This window comes from Schistocerca americana, chromosome 1 (assembly GCF_021461395.2).
Source record: "Schistocerca americana isolate TAMUIC-IGC-003095 chromosome 1, iqSchAmer2.1, whole genome shotgun sequence".
Taxonomy (NCBI): domain Eukaryota; kingdom Metazoa; phylum Arthropoda; class Insecta; order Orthoptera; family Acrididae; genus Schistocerca; species Schistocerca americana.
In genome coordinates, this window is record NC_060119.1 from 693,435,066 (window position 1) to 693,453,116 (window position 18,051).

The following is an 18,051-nucleotide window of genomic DNA, read 5'->3' on the forward strand; positions in this document are numbered from 1 at the left end:
CCAGGGACAACTTGCATTGCACCTGGATTTGCCCCCTATCCCGAAATGAGGAAGGTCATGTTCAGGCAGATCCAAATGCTCTTGAGACAACCTGTTTTTGGTCATCCATAGTGTCATCTCAGACGAATTTTTAGAAATGTTTTCATTAAGTTATTTGTTTTGAATTCTGTGATTTCTTGTTGAGATTCTCTGTGTTAATGCCTCTGACACGAATAAAAAACTGTGCAGAAAAGTGAAAGTAAAACATGTAACGTCAAAACTTGTCTTACAGCAAACAAGACCAAATAGGGAACACTTACAACATACTTAGAGAGGCCGAGCGACATTGTGGTGCGGAACAGATCCAAACACTGAGCCCTGATGTTAGTTACGTCCTCATATGTTAACTGTGTGCTCTCTGGACACAGTCTAGATACGGCCTGCGTGAGGATTAACATTTAATGACAACCAATACACCAATCCATTTGGAACAAGATTCAATAAAGACCTCTCTTAAATGAGGGAAGACATTGATCTCGACAGTGTTTTGATCCAACTGAAGCATGAGGGTGTGTAGATCTTCCTTATATGAGAAGATATATTTCAAGTTGGAACAAAGTCAATAATCTCGCCGGCACTTCACTTGCATCTGGCGAGTGCTGGTGGGGTCTGAGAACTTGGGCGCCCTAGAGCCACTGGTCGGTGGGCGACCGTGTGACGGGGCGCGGGGGCCGGCGCTACCGCTTGAGCAGCCCCAGCGAGGCGGCGGCCTGGCGGCAGCGCGCCACCACCTCTGCCTGCACCAGGCTGAACGACATGGCGATCAGCACGAGGCCGAGCAGCAGGTAGGCGCAGCACGCCACCAGCTGCAGCTCGGCGCGCTGCTGGAACGTGCGCAGCGACTTGCCCGGCACCAGGTCGCCGAAGCCGATGGTGGACAGCGTGATGAAGCAGAAGTAGGCGCCGTCCAGGAAGCTCCAGTCCTCCCAGCGCGCGAAGATGGCGGCGCCCAGGCAGATGTAGCCCGTCAGCACGACCAGCACCAGCCACACCGGCACCCGGCTCTGCAGCGCCTCCTGCCCACACCACAACCACTCACATTACAGTCTACACATATACATACAGCTCTCCAACAGTCACCTGCTTTAATTACTTTCCGAACAGCGTTAGGCACAGGGAAAAAGTTCTCTTTGTGGATGAACGCAACATTGTTGACCTGTGTATCGACTCGTGCTACACCTTTCATTTAGATTGCATTGGTTTTCCTTTTCTTCCCCTGACATGTTTGTTTGATATGTTGTCCGTCATTAAGTGGCTGCTTGGTTGTCTTTTCCCTCTGCTATCAATATCTGCGTTTGATTCCGGGAAACTGCTATGGAGTATGTGAGATATTTGACCGGTTGTAACCTCGTGTGGTGGCGCGGAAGTAGGGGCGTGCGCTCAGACACGGGAGGGCAGTGTGGCTCGCCAGCGCGGACCAGGCGTGGTCGGTTGTACCGAGCCGCCGCGTGATGTACACTCCTGGAAATTGAAATAAGAACACCGTGAATTCATTGTCCCAGGAAGGGGAAACTTTATTGGCACATTCCTGGGGTCAGATACATCACATGATCACACTGACAGAACCACAGGCACATAGACACAGGCAACAGAACATGCACAATGTCGGCACTAGTATAGTGTATATCCACCTTTCGCAGCAATGCAGGCTGCTATTCTCCCATGGAGACGATCGTAGAGATGCTGGATGTAGTCCTGTGGAACGGCTTGCGATGCCATTTCCACCTGGCGCCTCAGTTGGACCAGCATTCGTGCTGGACGTGCACCCCGCGTGAGACGACGCTTCATCCAGTCCCAAACATGCTCAATGGGGGACAGATCCGGAGATCTTGCTGGCCAGGGTAGTTGACTTACACCTTCTAGAGCACGTTGGGTGGCACGGGATACATGCGGACGTGCATTGTCCTGTTGGAACAGCAAGTTCCCTTGCCGGTCTAGGAATGGTAGAACGATGGGTTCGATGACGGTTTGGATGTACCGTGCACTATTCAGTGTCCCCTCGACGATCACCAGTGGTGTACGGCCAGTGTAGGAAATCGCTCCCCACACCATGATGCCGGGTGTTGGCCCTGTGTGCCTCGGTCGTACGCAGTCCTGATTGTGGCGCTCACCTGCACGGCGCCAAACACGCATACGACCATCATTGGCACCAAGGCAGAAGCGACTCTCATCGCTGAAGACGACACGTCTCCATTCGTCCCTCCATTCACGCCTGTCGCGACACCACTGGAGGCGGGCTGCACGATGTTGGGGCGTGAGCGGAAGACGGCCTAAGGGTGTGCGGGACCGTAGCCCAGCTTCATGGAGACGGTTGCGAATGGTCCTCGCCGATACCCCAGGAGCAACAGTGTCCCTAATTTGCTGGGAAGTGGCGGTGCGGTCCCCTACGGCACTGCGTAGGATCCTACGGTCTTGGCGTGCATCCGTGCGTCGCTGCGGTCCGGTCCCAGGTCGACGGGCACGTGCACCTTCCGCCGACCACTGGCGACAACATCGATGTACTGTGGAAACCTCACGCCCCACGTGTTGAGCAATTCGGCGGTACGTCTACCCGGCCTCCCGCATGCCCACTATATGCCCTCGCTCAAAGTCCGTCAACTGCACATACGGTTCACGTCCACGCTGTCGCGGCATGCTACCAGTGTTAAAGACTGCGATGGAGCTCCGTATGCCACGGCAAACTGGTTGACACTGACAGCGGCGGTGCACAAATGCTGCGCAGCTAGCGCCATTCGACGGCCAACACCGCGGTTCCTGGTGTGTCCGCTGTGCCGTGCGTGTGATCTTTGCTTGTGCAGCCCTCTCGCAGTGTCCGGAGCAAGTATGGTGGGTCTGACACACCGGTGTCAATGTGTTCTTTTTTCCATTTCCAGGAGTGTATATCGGTTGGGTGTAACGAGCGGGTGGAGTTGACGGAAGAGCTACCCGCGGGTTGGTTGTACACAGAATCGACCCACGAGTAGTTGCTGTTCTTTTCACCTTGGTGGGACGTTAACAAGCTTCTTTAAGTCCTCCGTTTCAACACTGGAGTTTAAAAAGGAGACAACTAACATGAAGGAGCGGTCACTACCCGTCAACGTTGCAGAAAAGACCTGAACTCCGGTGGCAGAGCGTGTTGTCGCGTGACCGTGGCGTGTTGGGTACACTGGCGACGCGTGCGCGGTAGGAGGTGTGATCCTTGCTATTGGAGGTCGTGTACTGCCTGTTCGAGCATAATTGCAACCTAAGTTAGTGGAAGTTTTAATCATTAAGTAATAAGTTTGCGTAACCAGTGTCTCTTCTGCCTTGTGGCCTCCGGCGATCGGGTTTCCTGTCCCCGGCACCGGTGTAATTGAAGACAGTGATCTTCCCTCCTCCTCTCATTACTGCCGGATGGGAGGTGTAGTTTTGGCAGTTTAATTGTGTCGCTATTCTGTCATGTGTTATGAGTAAATTTATGCTTCTTGTTGGTTGATCATGTGGTCGCTCATTCAGGACTGTGTGGTGTAATGTTTCCTTGCACGAGGTTAGCTCTAATTCTGTCAGCAAGTTAAGCCATCTTATTGCAAGTTTTAGCTGGATAAAAGTCGGTGCAGTGACCAGCCTGAGAGTGGAAATGGTGTTTACGGGCGTATTTAAATTGGTCAGTACTCTGTCTAGCCTGAGCATCCCTGAGTGGATGATTTGTGGCCGCCTTACACGGGTCCGTCTAATCTGTTATGTTCTAATGATATTCCAGGACACTCTTGTTTAAAAATCTTTTAAATTCCTCCATTCCTTTATTGCCATTAATCGTGTGTTTGCTGAGACCTTAGATTTTTTTTAATAGCGGTGTTGGTAGCTTCACTACCTCACTGTACTTTATTAACAAAGTTCTGTATTTACTTTAGTAGCCTGTTTACTAATGATCTTTAAATTTTTTAAACTGTTGTATTGCTATAAATTACTTGATTGCCATTAGCGGCGTGTTTTGAAACGCTGTTATTGCCGTACTGCTAGCTTCTGTGTGTGTGTGTGTGTGTGTGTGTGTGTGTGTGTGTGTGTGTGTGCTTTTTTTTGAAGAAATTTTTAATCTGTTGCATTGCTATAAATTACTTGATTGCCGTTAGCGGCGTGTTTTGAAAGGCTGTTATCGCCGTACTGTTAGCTTCTGTGTTTTTTTAAAAAAAGAATATTAAACTGTTGTATTGCTATAAATGACTTAATTGTCGTTTTTAAAAGAAATTTTTAAACTGTTGCATTGCTGTAAATTACTTGATTGCCGTTAGCGGCGTGTTTAAAAGGCTGTTTATTGCCGTACTGCTAGTTTCTGTAAGATATGAATAAAACATTTGTGTGTGAAAATCTCAACTCGACAGTAAACTACTGGAAATTTGGGCCCATTTCCCAACTTGTGGTGTGGCTTGTAGTAACCGTAACCACTGTAGGAGTCAACTGTGATTACATGTCAAACACCACATCTCCTAGTTGATAAAGCAATTTAAACCCTCAAGATGTTTACAGTTTCTCAATATACAGTAATGTAACGCTAAACACAGCAATATTTTCCAAAATAATTTGAAAAGGCAAGGGAAAAAGAGGAGGATTATTTTCCGTTTACTTGTATCCACAGGCCTTCAATATTTTAGACAGGACAAGCTTTTCCACTAGGGCTGTTACTAAATGTTTGTATTCATCATGGTCGCGATTTTGGCCTATTATGGCATTCTCAAGAGAGAGTTCACTATGAAGTGGGTCAGTGCATATCGTTTTTCCTAACAGGACACTGTCCTAGTCTCAACTATGCTTACGTAGCCCATGTGCGTAGTACGGAAGGTTAGTGTCTTTTATTTCAGGTGAGCCGAAATGATTCTGTCATGATATTACATAAATTTATCAATTTGAGGTAAGAGAACCTGTTCCGTAAGCGAGTCGAAAGTTAAAAGCTAATATCGTTCTTATAGACAGTGGGCCGCGTCTACTAATATCTGTTCGGTTTCCAGATTTCTTGACGAAGTGGTCTGAACTTTGTCTCTAAAAAGCGTAACTCAAGAGCTATGAAACGATTTCAGTAGAATAGATGTATTTCACAGTAGCGGAGATGGTTCATAGCTATTAAGGTATGCATTTTAGCGCCCCTGATTACTATATTTTTCATATCGAATAATCTTTCCTGTCGTATCCCTGAATATTGACTATTCCTTCTTGTATATCCTCTATAAATAGCTAGTGTCCGCCAGAATAAACGAGATGTAGCCATACACATAGAGGGCACAACACGGCATCACCAGCTTCCAGAGAAGTGCAACGTAGTTACGGTCAGACACTACTGAGGGCGCACGTAAGAAAGAGAATGTTATGCTTCCGCCTTACGTCACCCAAGTAGTCCCCAAGTCGATATTTGTCACCTAATCACGAAATAACCGGACAATGATGAACCCATAGTGGTAATGTATTTGATCAGTAATCAAAACGTCCTCTGTCCCGGATTCGATCCCCACCACCGCTTAAATTTCGAATAATAATTAACGGCAATAGCGGACGAAAACTTACGTTATAAGAAGTCACCCCCATTCTGCCAATGGCCTTGTCATAGGGGGCAGAGGAGCGGAAAGAGGTCCAGTGCAATCTCTTGCCCTTGGGTTGGGAAACTGCCACTAAAGATGGAAGAATCAGCACTGATCAATGGCATGAGGATGCAGAAGACGATGGAAACCACTACATTAAAGACATATTGTACAATGTGTGTCCCCACCACACATGGCCTGTAATTAAAATAATTATAAAAATTGGTGTTTACCAAGGTTTCAGCGTGGTTAACCACGCCTTCTTCAGAAAAATTTTATAAAACAGCTTGCCTAAATGGGTATAGTCAAAGGCTAAAATAAACACCTACGGGGGCAAGACCCCACAACTTTTTTTTACAAATACCGTGTATTTATTTTAGCCTTTGACTATGCCCATTTAGGCAAGCTATTTTATATAATCGCCGGCCGAAGTGGCCGTGCGGTTGAAGGCGCTGCAGTCTGGAACCGCGGGACCGCTGCGGTCGCAGGTTCGAGTCCTGCCTCGGGCATGGATGTTTGTGATGTCTTTAGGTTAGTTAGGTTTAACTAGTTCTAAGTTCTAGGGGACTAGTGACCTCAGCAGTTGAGTCCCATAGTGCTCAGAGCCATTTGAACCATTTTTATATAATTGTTCTGAAGAAGGGGTTACCCACGCTGAAACCTAGGTAAACGCCAGGTACTTTGTGCAATAGAGACGGATTTTTATAATTATTTCGATACTTACGATTGCTGACGCACTGCAATGCTGAAAGTTCTGTAATTAAAAATCTGTCATGATGTTCTCTCCATTGCCAATCGATTTCGAAATAGCCCCCCATTCGGATCTCCAGAATTGCCAAGGAGAAAAAGATTGAATAACCAACGAGGGATAACGATCTACGACACGTGACATGGAATGTTGGAAGTTTCAACGTCGTAGAAAGCTAGAAAATCTGAAAAGGGAAATGATAAGGCTCAGTCAATATAGTGAGGGAAGAAACAAGGATTTCTGGTCAGATGAGTATACGGTAACATCAATAGCAGCAGAAAATGGTATATCTGGAGTGAATAGGAAATTAGGACGGAGAAGGTGTTATTGTGAAAATACAGTGATAGGGTTCCCATCAGAATCGGTAGCAGATCTATACCGACAACGAGAGTTCAGGTATACATGCAGACGTCGCAAGCCAAAGATGAAGATAGAGAAAGTATATGAGGATACTGGACCAGTAAATCAGTATGAAAAGGGAGATAAAAGAACAGACATCACGCATTCATACAACTGATATGTCTAGCTGGGAAATGGATCCACCTTCCTCTGTGCTGATGCACATATACGTCCGACTTCCTGTGGGAAACTCAGATTAGCGAATGGGAGTACAATGGTCAGGGACTGAGGATAGATGGCGCTCTGTGGGAATTTGGATCGGCCATGAGGCGTGCCGATATAGTCCACGTAGTTTCTATAACGGTGTGTTCTATATGGCCCAATGGTTAAGGCACCTCTTAGTAAGTAGGATATCCCGGGTTCGAATCAGGGTCCAGTACACATTTTCACTAGTCACGGCTGATTCCGCGTGATGTCCTGCTGCAGCTGACAGTAATGATACCCATCTATTTACAGTCGTGAATTGCCAAGTGCTACCAGCGGTCCAACTAGCACAATGACTTCGTGCACAGGGTTAAAAGTAATGTGGTACAATGATCGAGCAGCTCCTCATAAGTCACACATTTCTGTAGTCACTGCTAAGTGACGCTTGAGGAGATGTAAAGAGCGACACCACTAGGCAGGCTGGCCGCGGTGGTCTAGCGGTTCTAGGCGCGCAGTCCGGAACCACGCGACTGCTACGGTCGCAGGTTCGAATCCTGCCTCGGGCATGTATCTGTGTGATGTCCTTAGGTTAGTTAGTTAGTTCTAGGGGACTGATGGCCACAGATGTTAAGTCCCATAGTGCTCAGAACCATTTTGAACCACGAGGCAGTGGATGATTGGAAAACAGTGGTTTGGAGTGATAAATCACATAGATCCCTGTGGCAATCCGATGGAAGGGTCTGGGTTTAATGAGTGCTTCGAGTGCCATCAAGTGCAACGCCAACAGTTACGTACAGAGGAGGTAATGTTATGGTTCAAATGGCTCTAAGCACTATGGGACTTAACATCTGAGGTCATCAGTCCCCTAGACTTAGAACTACTTAAACCTAACTAACATAAGGACATCACACACATCCATGCCCGAGGTAGGATTCGAACCTGCGACCGTAGCAGCCGCGTGGTTCCGAAATGAAGGAGGTAATGTTATAGTATAGTGTTACGGTGTAGTCCCCTCACCGCACTTAAGAAAACGCCAAATGCAGAAGGATGCGAATACATTTTACAGCATTACGTACTACGTAAAGGAGAGGAACTGTTCAGAGACGATAACTGTATCAGCATAACAATTCATCCTGTCGTACAGCAGCATCTGTGAGGCAATGATATGTGGACAACATTTGGACTGCCGTGCCCAAAATCCAAATCTGCACGCATCGGAACACCTTTCGGACGAGTTAGAATATCGACTTCCCTTCAGCTGCCATTCCTCCATAGACATTCACAGACATTATTGAAAGCGCCTCCAGCAGAGTTCAATATGTCAGAAAGGCGAAGGCTGGTCACACCCCAAATTAATGTCCACAGATAAGTGTAAGGATACTTTTGATCAAATATTGCAATCATTCTAAAGAATTGAGACTCATTAAACAGTAATAAATATTACTTCCTTCAGAATTAGTGTTACGACAAATACAATTAGGTGACAGGAGTTAACTGTAAAAATGAATCACGGTTAACATGAAGAAGTGGTAAGATGAAGTAGCAATAACCTTAACAGCTAGAGCGTAATATGAAAAAAATGAAGCTAATGGAAGGAAAACTTAGGAGATGAGACACAAGAGAGAAACGTAAGACATTTGGTGTTGACAAACGATGGCAAAGAATAAACGTACCACACACTATATGGCAAAACGTGGATCTCTCAGGTAAGAAATCCCGGAAACAGAGTAATCTGTTATGGTACAAATCATTGCATCAAGAACGAAAGGAAGCGCCGCCAGACGAGAAAAGAATTTCACGAGAAAATTCTCACTCATTGAAGGAACAGATGTGTTAGGGTATCCATTGTTAATGAACCTGGCAATGAAGGAGAACTTTCCGAACGCATGACTGTCATCCATAGATTACGAAATTCATTAAACTTCCGATAGAGAAGTAAACGTAAGGACAACTGAAAGATTACGCTTTACGCCTGTTCCTACTGGCAACTCCTACCTACTAGGCAGTACTAGCAGCCATCTATAATCGTAGGACATGCGATAAACAATTCGCCAATCTCTCTAGCCGTTATTGCCAATAGACGAATCCTGATGACATCGCAGATTTTTTTCCCAGGTCCTTCTGCAGAAAGTATGTCACAAAACTTTTCATCTTGTGAATAAACAAAAGAATGTTTAATTGTCTGAGAGTCATTTCCATATATGCAGTTAAGGAAATTAAGAAGGGAAAGCAACTCTGCGGTCACACTTGAAGTCCAAACTAATACTTGTCATCCTTCGACAAATGGCGTCTCTGGACGCGATATGGGTACGCACGTTGTCAGCTTTCTGGACATTGGAGCGACCACTTCTCCGTCAAGTAGCTCCCTGTCTGGCTCATTGAGGCTGAGTACTCTCCAGTCTCCCCCCCCCCCCCTCTCCCACAACCACCACTTCAGGTCAAGGGAGAAGTAATTAGCAGTACTGGGAGTTGAACTCCGGTCCCCGACTTTCCAGTAAAATAGATCAAAATAGTATATACGGAACAGAGCACAGTATTGAAATATGAAAACTAAGGAATTGAGTTCTAAAGCGCCGCGCACCTAAATATCAAACTAGCTGACAACTAAGTGAAGAATCCATGTGACACGTAGAAGTGTCAGCACATAAAAAACGAGCCTCGCATGTCTGAGATATATTTTACAAGAAGAATGGCAGAGAGCTGAAGTCCTGTCTGGCCTGCCATAGAGTTTATCTTGAACGTAGTAAGGAACGAAGAAATCACTTGCAAACAGTAGCACGAAACATAAGCTCATAAAGAATCCAAAGACCCATAAAGTATCCAAAGACCTTGTTATATGTAATAAAATGTGACATAAACGGCTACGTGCATTGTTCCAATTTTTCGTGACAAGTGGGTATGAACACAGCTACGAAAATGATAAGTTTCCTTAATCTAACGTTGGAACGGACGTGATACTGTGCTTCCAAATTCTCTCTCCTACGGCATTTTATTCAATCGGTTCATATCGGTCAAATGCAAATTTTGTGAACGGAGTCTGTCATTGTTTTTCAATAAGTTTCAAATATTCACTTCCGGGAGAGGTGCTATGTATTTGAAGGCTGATAGAAAGGTTTCGTTTGTATATTACACCAAAAGTAAATTGAGTTTGATGTTGGGACTAGGCTCTGATAAAACTCTAAGACGACTGTTTTTTCCTCCTGTAACTCAAGTACTCACGTTCACGCAAAAATCACGGCTTTTAACTCAGTATAACGAAACTCATTTTATGCCTAACTGGCTGCGGAGACTTTCCTTCGTGCTCTCGATACCCTCGTTTGCATACACAACGGCCTAATCCTTCGCTGATATAGGGCACATTTACCGCCCGGAACGAATTTGCTTCCGTCACATTTTCCGTGCAAGTGTGCCATAACAGCGACCTCCGTCCGCCACTCCACCTCCGAGGCGTGAATAAACCGCTTTGAATAAAAGCAAGTTACGCCTTTCAGAAAGAAGAAATGGCTGAAATCTACATATTAGATAAACAAGTTCTAGTAACACACACTAGATAGACGAGTTGGAAGTAATTGCCACAACTACTGATGGCAGAGGGAGTTTACCCATACGGCACGTGTCGCACGTAAGTGGCCCCGTTGCCGTGGTGTCATCACTGACAAAGTATTGTCTGGATTTTTAGAACTTCTGAAGGATGTACTGGCCAAATTCTACTTATTAAGCCTAATTTTAGTTATTAAAAAGAGGTACAATAGTTTTATTTTCATATTTCAAACGTGTAACACAATATTACGGACAAAGTTTGCTTGAAGCTGTGTATAGAACACGCCTAAAAATGATTTATTGTTATGTTCTCTCACCAGATGACTTGGGTCGGTGAGTGAAAGTAAGGAAGTCGGAGTCACCCCAGATTAACGGTAGTGTCAATCTTTGTTCCATATTCCTGTCATTAATTTTAGGTTCAGCCAGAGTGTCTTCAAAGTGGGTTCTTCTAAGATGTTTCAATGCATTTCTGTAAAGTTTACATGCATATTTTAATCCTTAACCCAACCTACAGGCCAGTGCGCTCATTATTTCCCTCTCATTGTGGCACAGTTAGGTGTCCAGCTTCCACCACTAAGCAAAACGTAGTTGTTCGCGGCGTTTTACAGTGTAGCTAAGTCCTTCGGCGCGACCTTTTTTTTTCTTCTTCTTTATTGTACGGTCTAAACGTAATACATTCATAATACTAAGCGATTTACTTTTCAACCCGAGCTTTAATAATTTATAACCAGAATGAGATTTCACTCTGCAGCGGAGTGTGCGCTGATATGAAACTTCCTAGCAGATTAAAACTGTGTGCCGGACCGAGACTCGAACTCTGGACCTTTGCCTTTCGCGGGCAAGTGCTCTACCAACTGAGCTACCAAAGCACGACTCACGGCACGACTCTACCTTCCAAATTTTATAGAAGCTCTTCTGCGAACCTTGCAGAACTAGCACTCCTGAAAGAAAGGATATTGTGGAGACATGGCTTAGCCACAGCCTGGGGGATGTTTTCAGAATGAGATTTTCACTCTGCAGGCAAAGGTCCCGAGTTCGAGTCTCGGTCCAGCACACAGTTTTAATCTGCCAGGAAGTTTCAATTCATAACCAGTTAGAGAGTCTATACAAGCCAGTATCTAAAACGGAGGGCAAATTTCCCGATAACTTTTTGTCTAAGGACTAGGTAGCGAAAGACTTCACAGCCAAAACAGTATGCTCTGCTGGCTGATAATTCAAATGATGGTAAAAATCTGGGACGATTGTTATCTTAGTCATTTTTTTAGTGAAAGGAACAGTAAGAACATCTGGTCACTTAGTTTCAGTAAATACGCACCATGGGTACTAAAATTATATCTCGATTTTGTTATGGAGTCGTGAAAGGCTAGTTTATGGCTTGAAGAAGTGCAACAAAATTTAAGTAGACATTATCTTCACATTTTACGCGGAAGTAAAATAATATTTTCAAAGAATACGAAAACGTATTGCTGAATTCATCAGTGCAACGGATCCTGCACGGCAACCAGTATGAACCGTTGTAAGTAGTGGGTTAGGTTTTTATGTTGGTAACGCCACGTAGCGCTCTGTATGAAACTCACTAACTGTGCTGTATGAAGTCTGTGGCTGGTTGGACTCATTGTTGGAATATTCGCTTGTGTAGTGTTGGGCAGTTGGATGTGAACAGCGCGTTGCGTTGTGCAGTCGGAGGTGAGCCGCCAGCAGTGGTGGATGTGGAGAGAGAGATGCCAGAGTTCTGAGAGGTTGCTGTAAGAGGACGATCTGGACGTGTGTCCGCCAGAAAAAGGAAATTTGTAAAGATGAATGTCATGAATTGATATATATATATATATCGTCCTCTTACAGCAACCTCTCAGAACTCTGGCATCTCTCTCTCCACATCCACCACTGCTGGCGGCTATATATATATATATATATATATATATATATATATATATATATATATATATGATGCCTTTTGAACACTATTATGGTAAATACATGGTTTGTTCTCTATGAAAATTTTTCATTTGCTAACTATTGCTATCCATACTTAGAACCTTCAGTAGTTAGAATCTTTTATTTAGCTGGCAGTATTGACGCTCACTGTTCGAATTACGTAGGTTTTTGTGAGGTAAGTGATTCATGAAAGGTATAGGTTATTGTTAGTCAGGGCCATTCTTTTGTAGGGAATTTTGAAAGTCAGATTGCGTTGCGCTAAAAATATTGTTTCAGTTTAGTGATGATCAGAATACGTAAAGATAAAACTGTTTGAGTACGTTGTGTTTTGCTCAGCTGTTTGAAAATCAAATAACGTAGTTTCCTAGCACAGTCTTTCATAATTTTTCTAAGGGGACGCTATACCGTCCGTAACTGAAGGTTACTTGACAGAGATTTAACAAAGCTAACATGACTTACTGCCGCTGATGAAAATTGAGGACTAGGAAAGTGCTTTGAAACTTGGTCGTACTATTCCAACCATTGCAAACTCTGTAACAACTAGGGAGCGAAAGGTCTGATTGAAAGTCCCCATTGCCACCAAAGAAGGTATCATTTCTTGTTGGTGAGCGTGATCTAGTTCGCTACATTCCTGATCAGGCGAATCAAGTGCCTCTGGCCTGATGCCACGAACAAATGAGCGTTCACTGCACCCAGTTGTGGCAAGACTGTTTGGGGATAAATTTCTGGAAGCTACACGTGAGCAACTCCGATAATAATTATATAGTGGAACGAGGAAATGAGATTTGAGGATGGTTGAATGCCAAAAAGTGTAATCATAAAAAATAAAGTGAGACCAAGACAGCAAAATTTTGAGTACAACAATTGTGACAACAAGCAGAGTGCACGGAAAAGCAACTTGCAGTTGCTCTGATCAAACATTTCAAAGAATCAGAGGCTTGGGTTTGAATATTGTTGAACATTTCGGTCACTGCTCTACCCCAGTATTTCATTCTTTTACCTAAAATTCCAACGTCTTGCTCCGCCTTACGTTATTTGGAGACTTTATCCATATTCAAGAATTGGCTTGCTATTGTTGTTGTTTTCTTTAACTCTTTCCTCCACCATTAAGCGTTTTGTCAAGATGTGGCACCACGTATTGAACTCTACGTTGCAGCTGTATGTCAACGTGTGTAAGTGTCTGCATGACACACGCGTAATGAGCTAGCAGTGCAGTACTCAAAATGCTTTCCACATAAGCATGAAGACGAAAATATGGACAAGCTTTAATACAACTGAAAATGTAGAAAAACCCAAAACGTTCCTTACCATAAACAAAGTTAAAGGAAAACAAGAGTTCAAAGAATTTTACAAGAGATTTGCCGTATCTTTGATGAATGAGGAAATGACGCTAGAAACGAAAAACTGAGGCATCAGGTGAAGATAATGATCCAGGAATAGCATTTACCAGAGGGAAATGCATACGATGTATGTAGATACGCATTACAGTTTACCTAATTTCAGTTATTTTCTGTCAAAGCTAGTTTAATGTTTCTTTTATTTTAATTTCTATGGCCTCTGTACATTCTAGCATATTAATGATATGACAGTTGTCACCGTTGGGCAAGTCGGAGTTCGAAAATGAACCAACAAAGTCTTTAAACCCTTCTAGAATGTCTGTAGTATTTTAGAACGTAACGTTAGGCACAAAACACACTTTATATTACGGTGTAGTCATCATGTAACTCAAATCAACATGGATGACTTTGAACAGTTAATAAAATCATATAAAGCAGGAAAGCAGGATCTTTGTCACGTTATTTCTTTTTAATTTACATTAATTGACCGGAGTGATATGTAATCGAAAGTGCGATGTAACGTCTTTGCTCGTAGGTAAGCAACTGTCTCTTTCACGTCCCACCAAGCGGGAGACTTTGTCACGCGACTTAACGGCAGCCAACATCAGATTGGTCTCAGTCGATACCTGGAGGATGGCCATCCGAGAGCAAGTGCTGGCAGTCATGTGGGACAAGGATGTTATGAATAACTGCCGGAGCTAAGTATTATTCTTATGGAGTGGGTGACGCCTTTCTATCTGTTTATAAGAACGAGAACCAAGCCGTTCGGATTTGGTGGATGACAGTTCTGGAATTTAATCTACTTATGCCTAAAGAGTGGACTTAATGCATTGGCGCACGCTGGACGTGCATGGTGGGCACAATAGTATGCATACTGTGTGAACATTCGAAACAGCTAGGTCGTAGGGACCAATATACTGTGTGTTTTAGGCTTGAGCTGGCTTGTTATTTAAAATGAGTTTGTGGGTCTCCCTAAATTACAGTGATAAATTATTTTATGCCACTCTTATTTATTTCTATTGGCTTTGAGGACAGTTGATAATTTATGAATATTACGAGTTATTTCCGCAATCTATTGTGTACTCATCATAAATCCAAGTTCAGTTTTCCTGTCTTAGTTGAAGCCACTTGGGCATTCACGTTCAAATTTTATTCATACGCTCGTAAATGCAATGAACCTCAATAATCTCAATTTAAGGCTATGTACAATGCCAAAGTTTCTGTCTGCCTGTCCTAGAGATATTCCTGTCAGTCGGGTTCAAGCAAGGTTTGTAATTTGTCAGTAGTATTTGTGCTGTCTTTGGTACTCACGGCTTTACTACTTGTTCTTGAAGTCAGCTAGGCGTCGTCCTTTTAAATTTTATGCATACACCTTTTATCGTTACCTATTTATTTCAGTGCTACTTTATAGTGGCGCACTGCATGTTCTAATAGCTAAATTTCTTTCATGTTGGATTTATTATTATTGAACATTCGTTAAGTGATAAGTTTTTCTCTCTCTTTTTACTTCATACTGTGCTTTATTTATTTTGGAAGCGAACCACCAGAGGGTGTGAGGCTCAACGGCTTGGTATCTCAAGGTAAATTGTTCAATTTATAATACTAAACTTACATTGTTCATTTGCTTGCATTCACTTGAATTTATCAGAGTATATGTAACTATTTAGAGTACCGAAACTTCCCGGCAGATTACAATTGTACGCCAGAACGAGATTCGACTCGGGACCTTTACATTCCCGGCAAGTGCTCAGTGAGCTACCCAAGCACGACTGACATGTCGTCACAGCTTTACTTCCGCCAATACCTTATCTCCTATCATCCCGATTTCGAGTTTCGGTCCGGCACAGAGTTTTGTCTGTCAGGAAGTTTCGTATCAGCGCGCACTCCGCTGCAGAATGATAGATTCATTCTGGATATTTTGAAAATAAAGCTGTCTTTCTGTTTGAAATGTAAGATCTGTTGACCTGAGACCTTCCTGCTCCCAGCTGAACGTTTGCTGTAGTATTGTACTATAATGGTACTCGCTGGAGCATCCATGTGCTTTTCCTTCCTTCGTTCTGAAGTATCCACAATCTTTATCGTAACAACGCGGTTCAAGCGTGACTGTCTGACTGTTGGTTCAGTGCATTAAGAAATTTATGTGGACAGTTTTAAATAATTGTAAATGATGGCAAAGAGACTGTTTCAGATTGCAGCGGTCGACCATTAAGACGTACGTTGCGGTGCCTTGCGGCGTCGTGGTTGGCGCCCGAGACGGCGGAGTCGGCCGTGGCGGTGCAGGAAGCCGGCGTGGCGTCGGCGGTGACGTCAGGCTGGTGCGCGTGCGCATGCGCGTGCGACACGCGCCTCGGGGGCGGCGTGGGCGGCCGCTTATGGGGCAGCGTCTGCAGGTGCAGCTGGGGGCCACCGCCTCCGGCCTGCTGCTGCTGCTGCTGCTCGGTCGGCCTCCAGATCAGGGGAACCCGCGACGGCGTGTCGTGCGCCGCCGCGCTGTGTAACACACCAGGCAACACGAGCCAGCTACAGGGGCGGCAACCTGTCACAGCTTTACACGTATCACAAAGAGGAGGCTAAACTACACGTGACAGCAGACCTAAGAGACACCGTTTGGACACAGTGTAGCGTGGCTGCCTTGCAAAGTGGGCGCCGAGCTTCAAGCGGCTCCTCGGTACTAGAGTGTGAGATAATATTGTGGGGAAGGCGAGCCAAAGGTTGCGTTTTATTGGCAAGACACTTAGAAGATGCAACAAGTCCACTAAAGAGACAGCTTACACCACACTAGTTCGTCCTCTGTTAGAATATTGCTGCGCGGTGTGGGATCCTTACCAGGTGGGACTGACGGAGGACATCGAAAGGGTGCAAGGAAGGCCAGCTCGTTCTATATTATCACGTAATAGGGGAGAGAGTGTGGCAGATATGATACGCGAGTTGGGATGGAAGTCATTAAACCAAAGACTTTTCCGTCGCGGCGAGATCTATTTACGAAATTTCAGTAACCAACTTTCTCTTCCGAATGCGAAAATATTTTGTTGAGCCCGACCTATATAGGTACGAATGATCATCAGAATAAAATAAGCGAAATCAGAGCTCGAACAGAAAGGTTTAGGTGATCGTTTTTTCCCGCGTGCTGTTCGGGAGTGGAGTGGTAGAGAGATAGTATGATTGTGGTTCGATAAACCCTCTGCCAAGCACTTAAATGTGAATTGCAGAGTAGTCATGTAGATATAGATGTAGATGTAGATTTACTCTGAGATGACAAGAGTCATAGAATAGCGATACGCACATATACAGAATTAGGTAGTATCGCGTACACAGGGTATAAAAGGGCAGTGCACTGGCGGAGTTGTCATTTGTACACTGGCCATACACATGAAAATATATAGGACCTCATTATGGCCGCACGACGGGAATTAACAGACTTTGAAAGCGCATTGATAGTTGGAGGCAGACGCATGCGACATCATTCCATTTCAGAAATCGTTAGGGAATTCAACATTCCGAAATCCACAGTGTCAAGAGTGTGCCGACAATACCAAATTTCAGGTATTGCCTCTCGCCACGGAGAAGGCCTGCACTTAACGACCGACAGCGTTTGTATAGAGTTGTCAGAGCTAACAGACAAGCACTACAGTGTTGCGAAACTCGGTGTTAATGGGCCATGGCAGCAGACGACCGACGCGAGTGCCTCCGCTAACAGCACATCGTCTTTAGCGCTTCTCCTGGGTTCGTCACCGTATCGGTTGGACCCAAAAGAGACTGGACAACCTTGGCGTGGTCAGCCGAGTCCCGATTTCAGTTGATAAAAACTGATGGTAGGGTTCGACGGTGGCGCAGACTCCACGAAGTCATGGAACCAAATTGTCAACGAGGCACTGTGCAGGCTGGTGGAAGACCCATAATGGTGTGGGCTGTGTTTACGTGGAATGCACTGGGTCCTCTCGTCCAGCTGAATCGATCATGGATTAGAACTGGTTATGTTCGGCTACTTGCAGTCCATTGACAGCCATTCATTGACTGCCGGCCGCGGTGGTCTAGCGGTTCTAGGCGCTCAGTCCGGAGCCGCGCGACTGCTACGGTCGCAGGTTCGAATCCTGCCTCGGGCATGGATGTGTGTGATGTCCTTAGGTTGGTTAGGTTTAAGTAGTTCTAAGTTCTAGGGGACTGATGACCAAAGATGTTAAGTCCCATAGTGCTCAGAGCCATTTGAACCATTTGAACCATTCATTGACTGCTTGTTCCCAAACAACGATGTCACCAAAGGCCACAATTGTTCGTGATTGGTTTGAAGGACATTCGTTACGATCCGAGCGAATGATTTGGCTATCAAGATCGCCCGACTTGAATCCCCAAAAGTTCCGCAATTACGGACGGCTATAGAGGCAGT

General features: G+C 44.7%; 1 protein-coding gene across 1 annotated transcript in view; it reads right to left on the reverse strand.

Moving 5' to 3' along the window:
* Nucleotides 1–716: 716 nt before the first annotated feature.
* Nucleotides 717–18,051, reverse strand: part of LOC124592197 (potassium channel subfamily K member 18-like) — a 217,336-nt gene continuing 200,001 nt past the window's right edge. The window contains exons 6-7 of the mRNA XM_047131817.1: nucleotides 15,884–16,157; nucleotides 717–1,055 (exon numbers count right to left, since the gene is read on the reverse strand). Coding sequence (XP_046987773.1) covers nucleotides 717–1,055; nucleotides 15,884–16,157 — 613 coding nt within the window. The remainder of the gene's footprint in view (nucleotides 1,056–15,883; nucleotides 16,158–18,051) is intronic.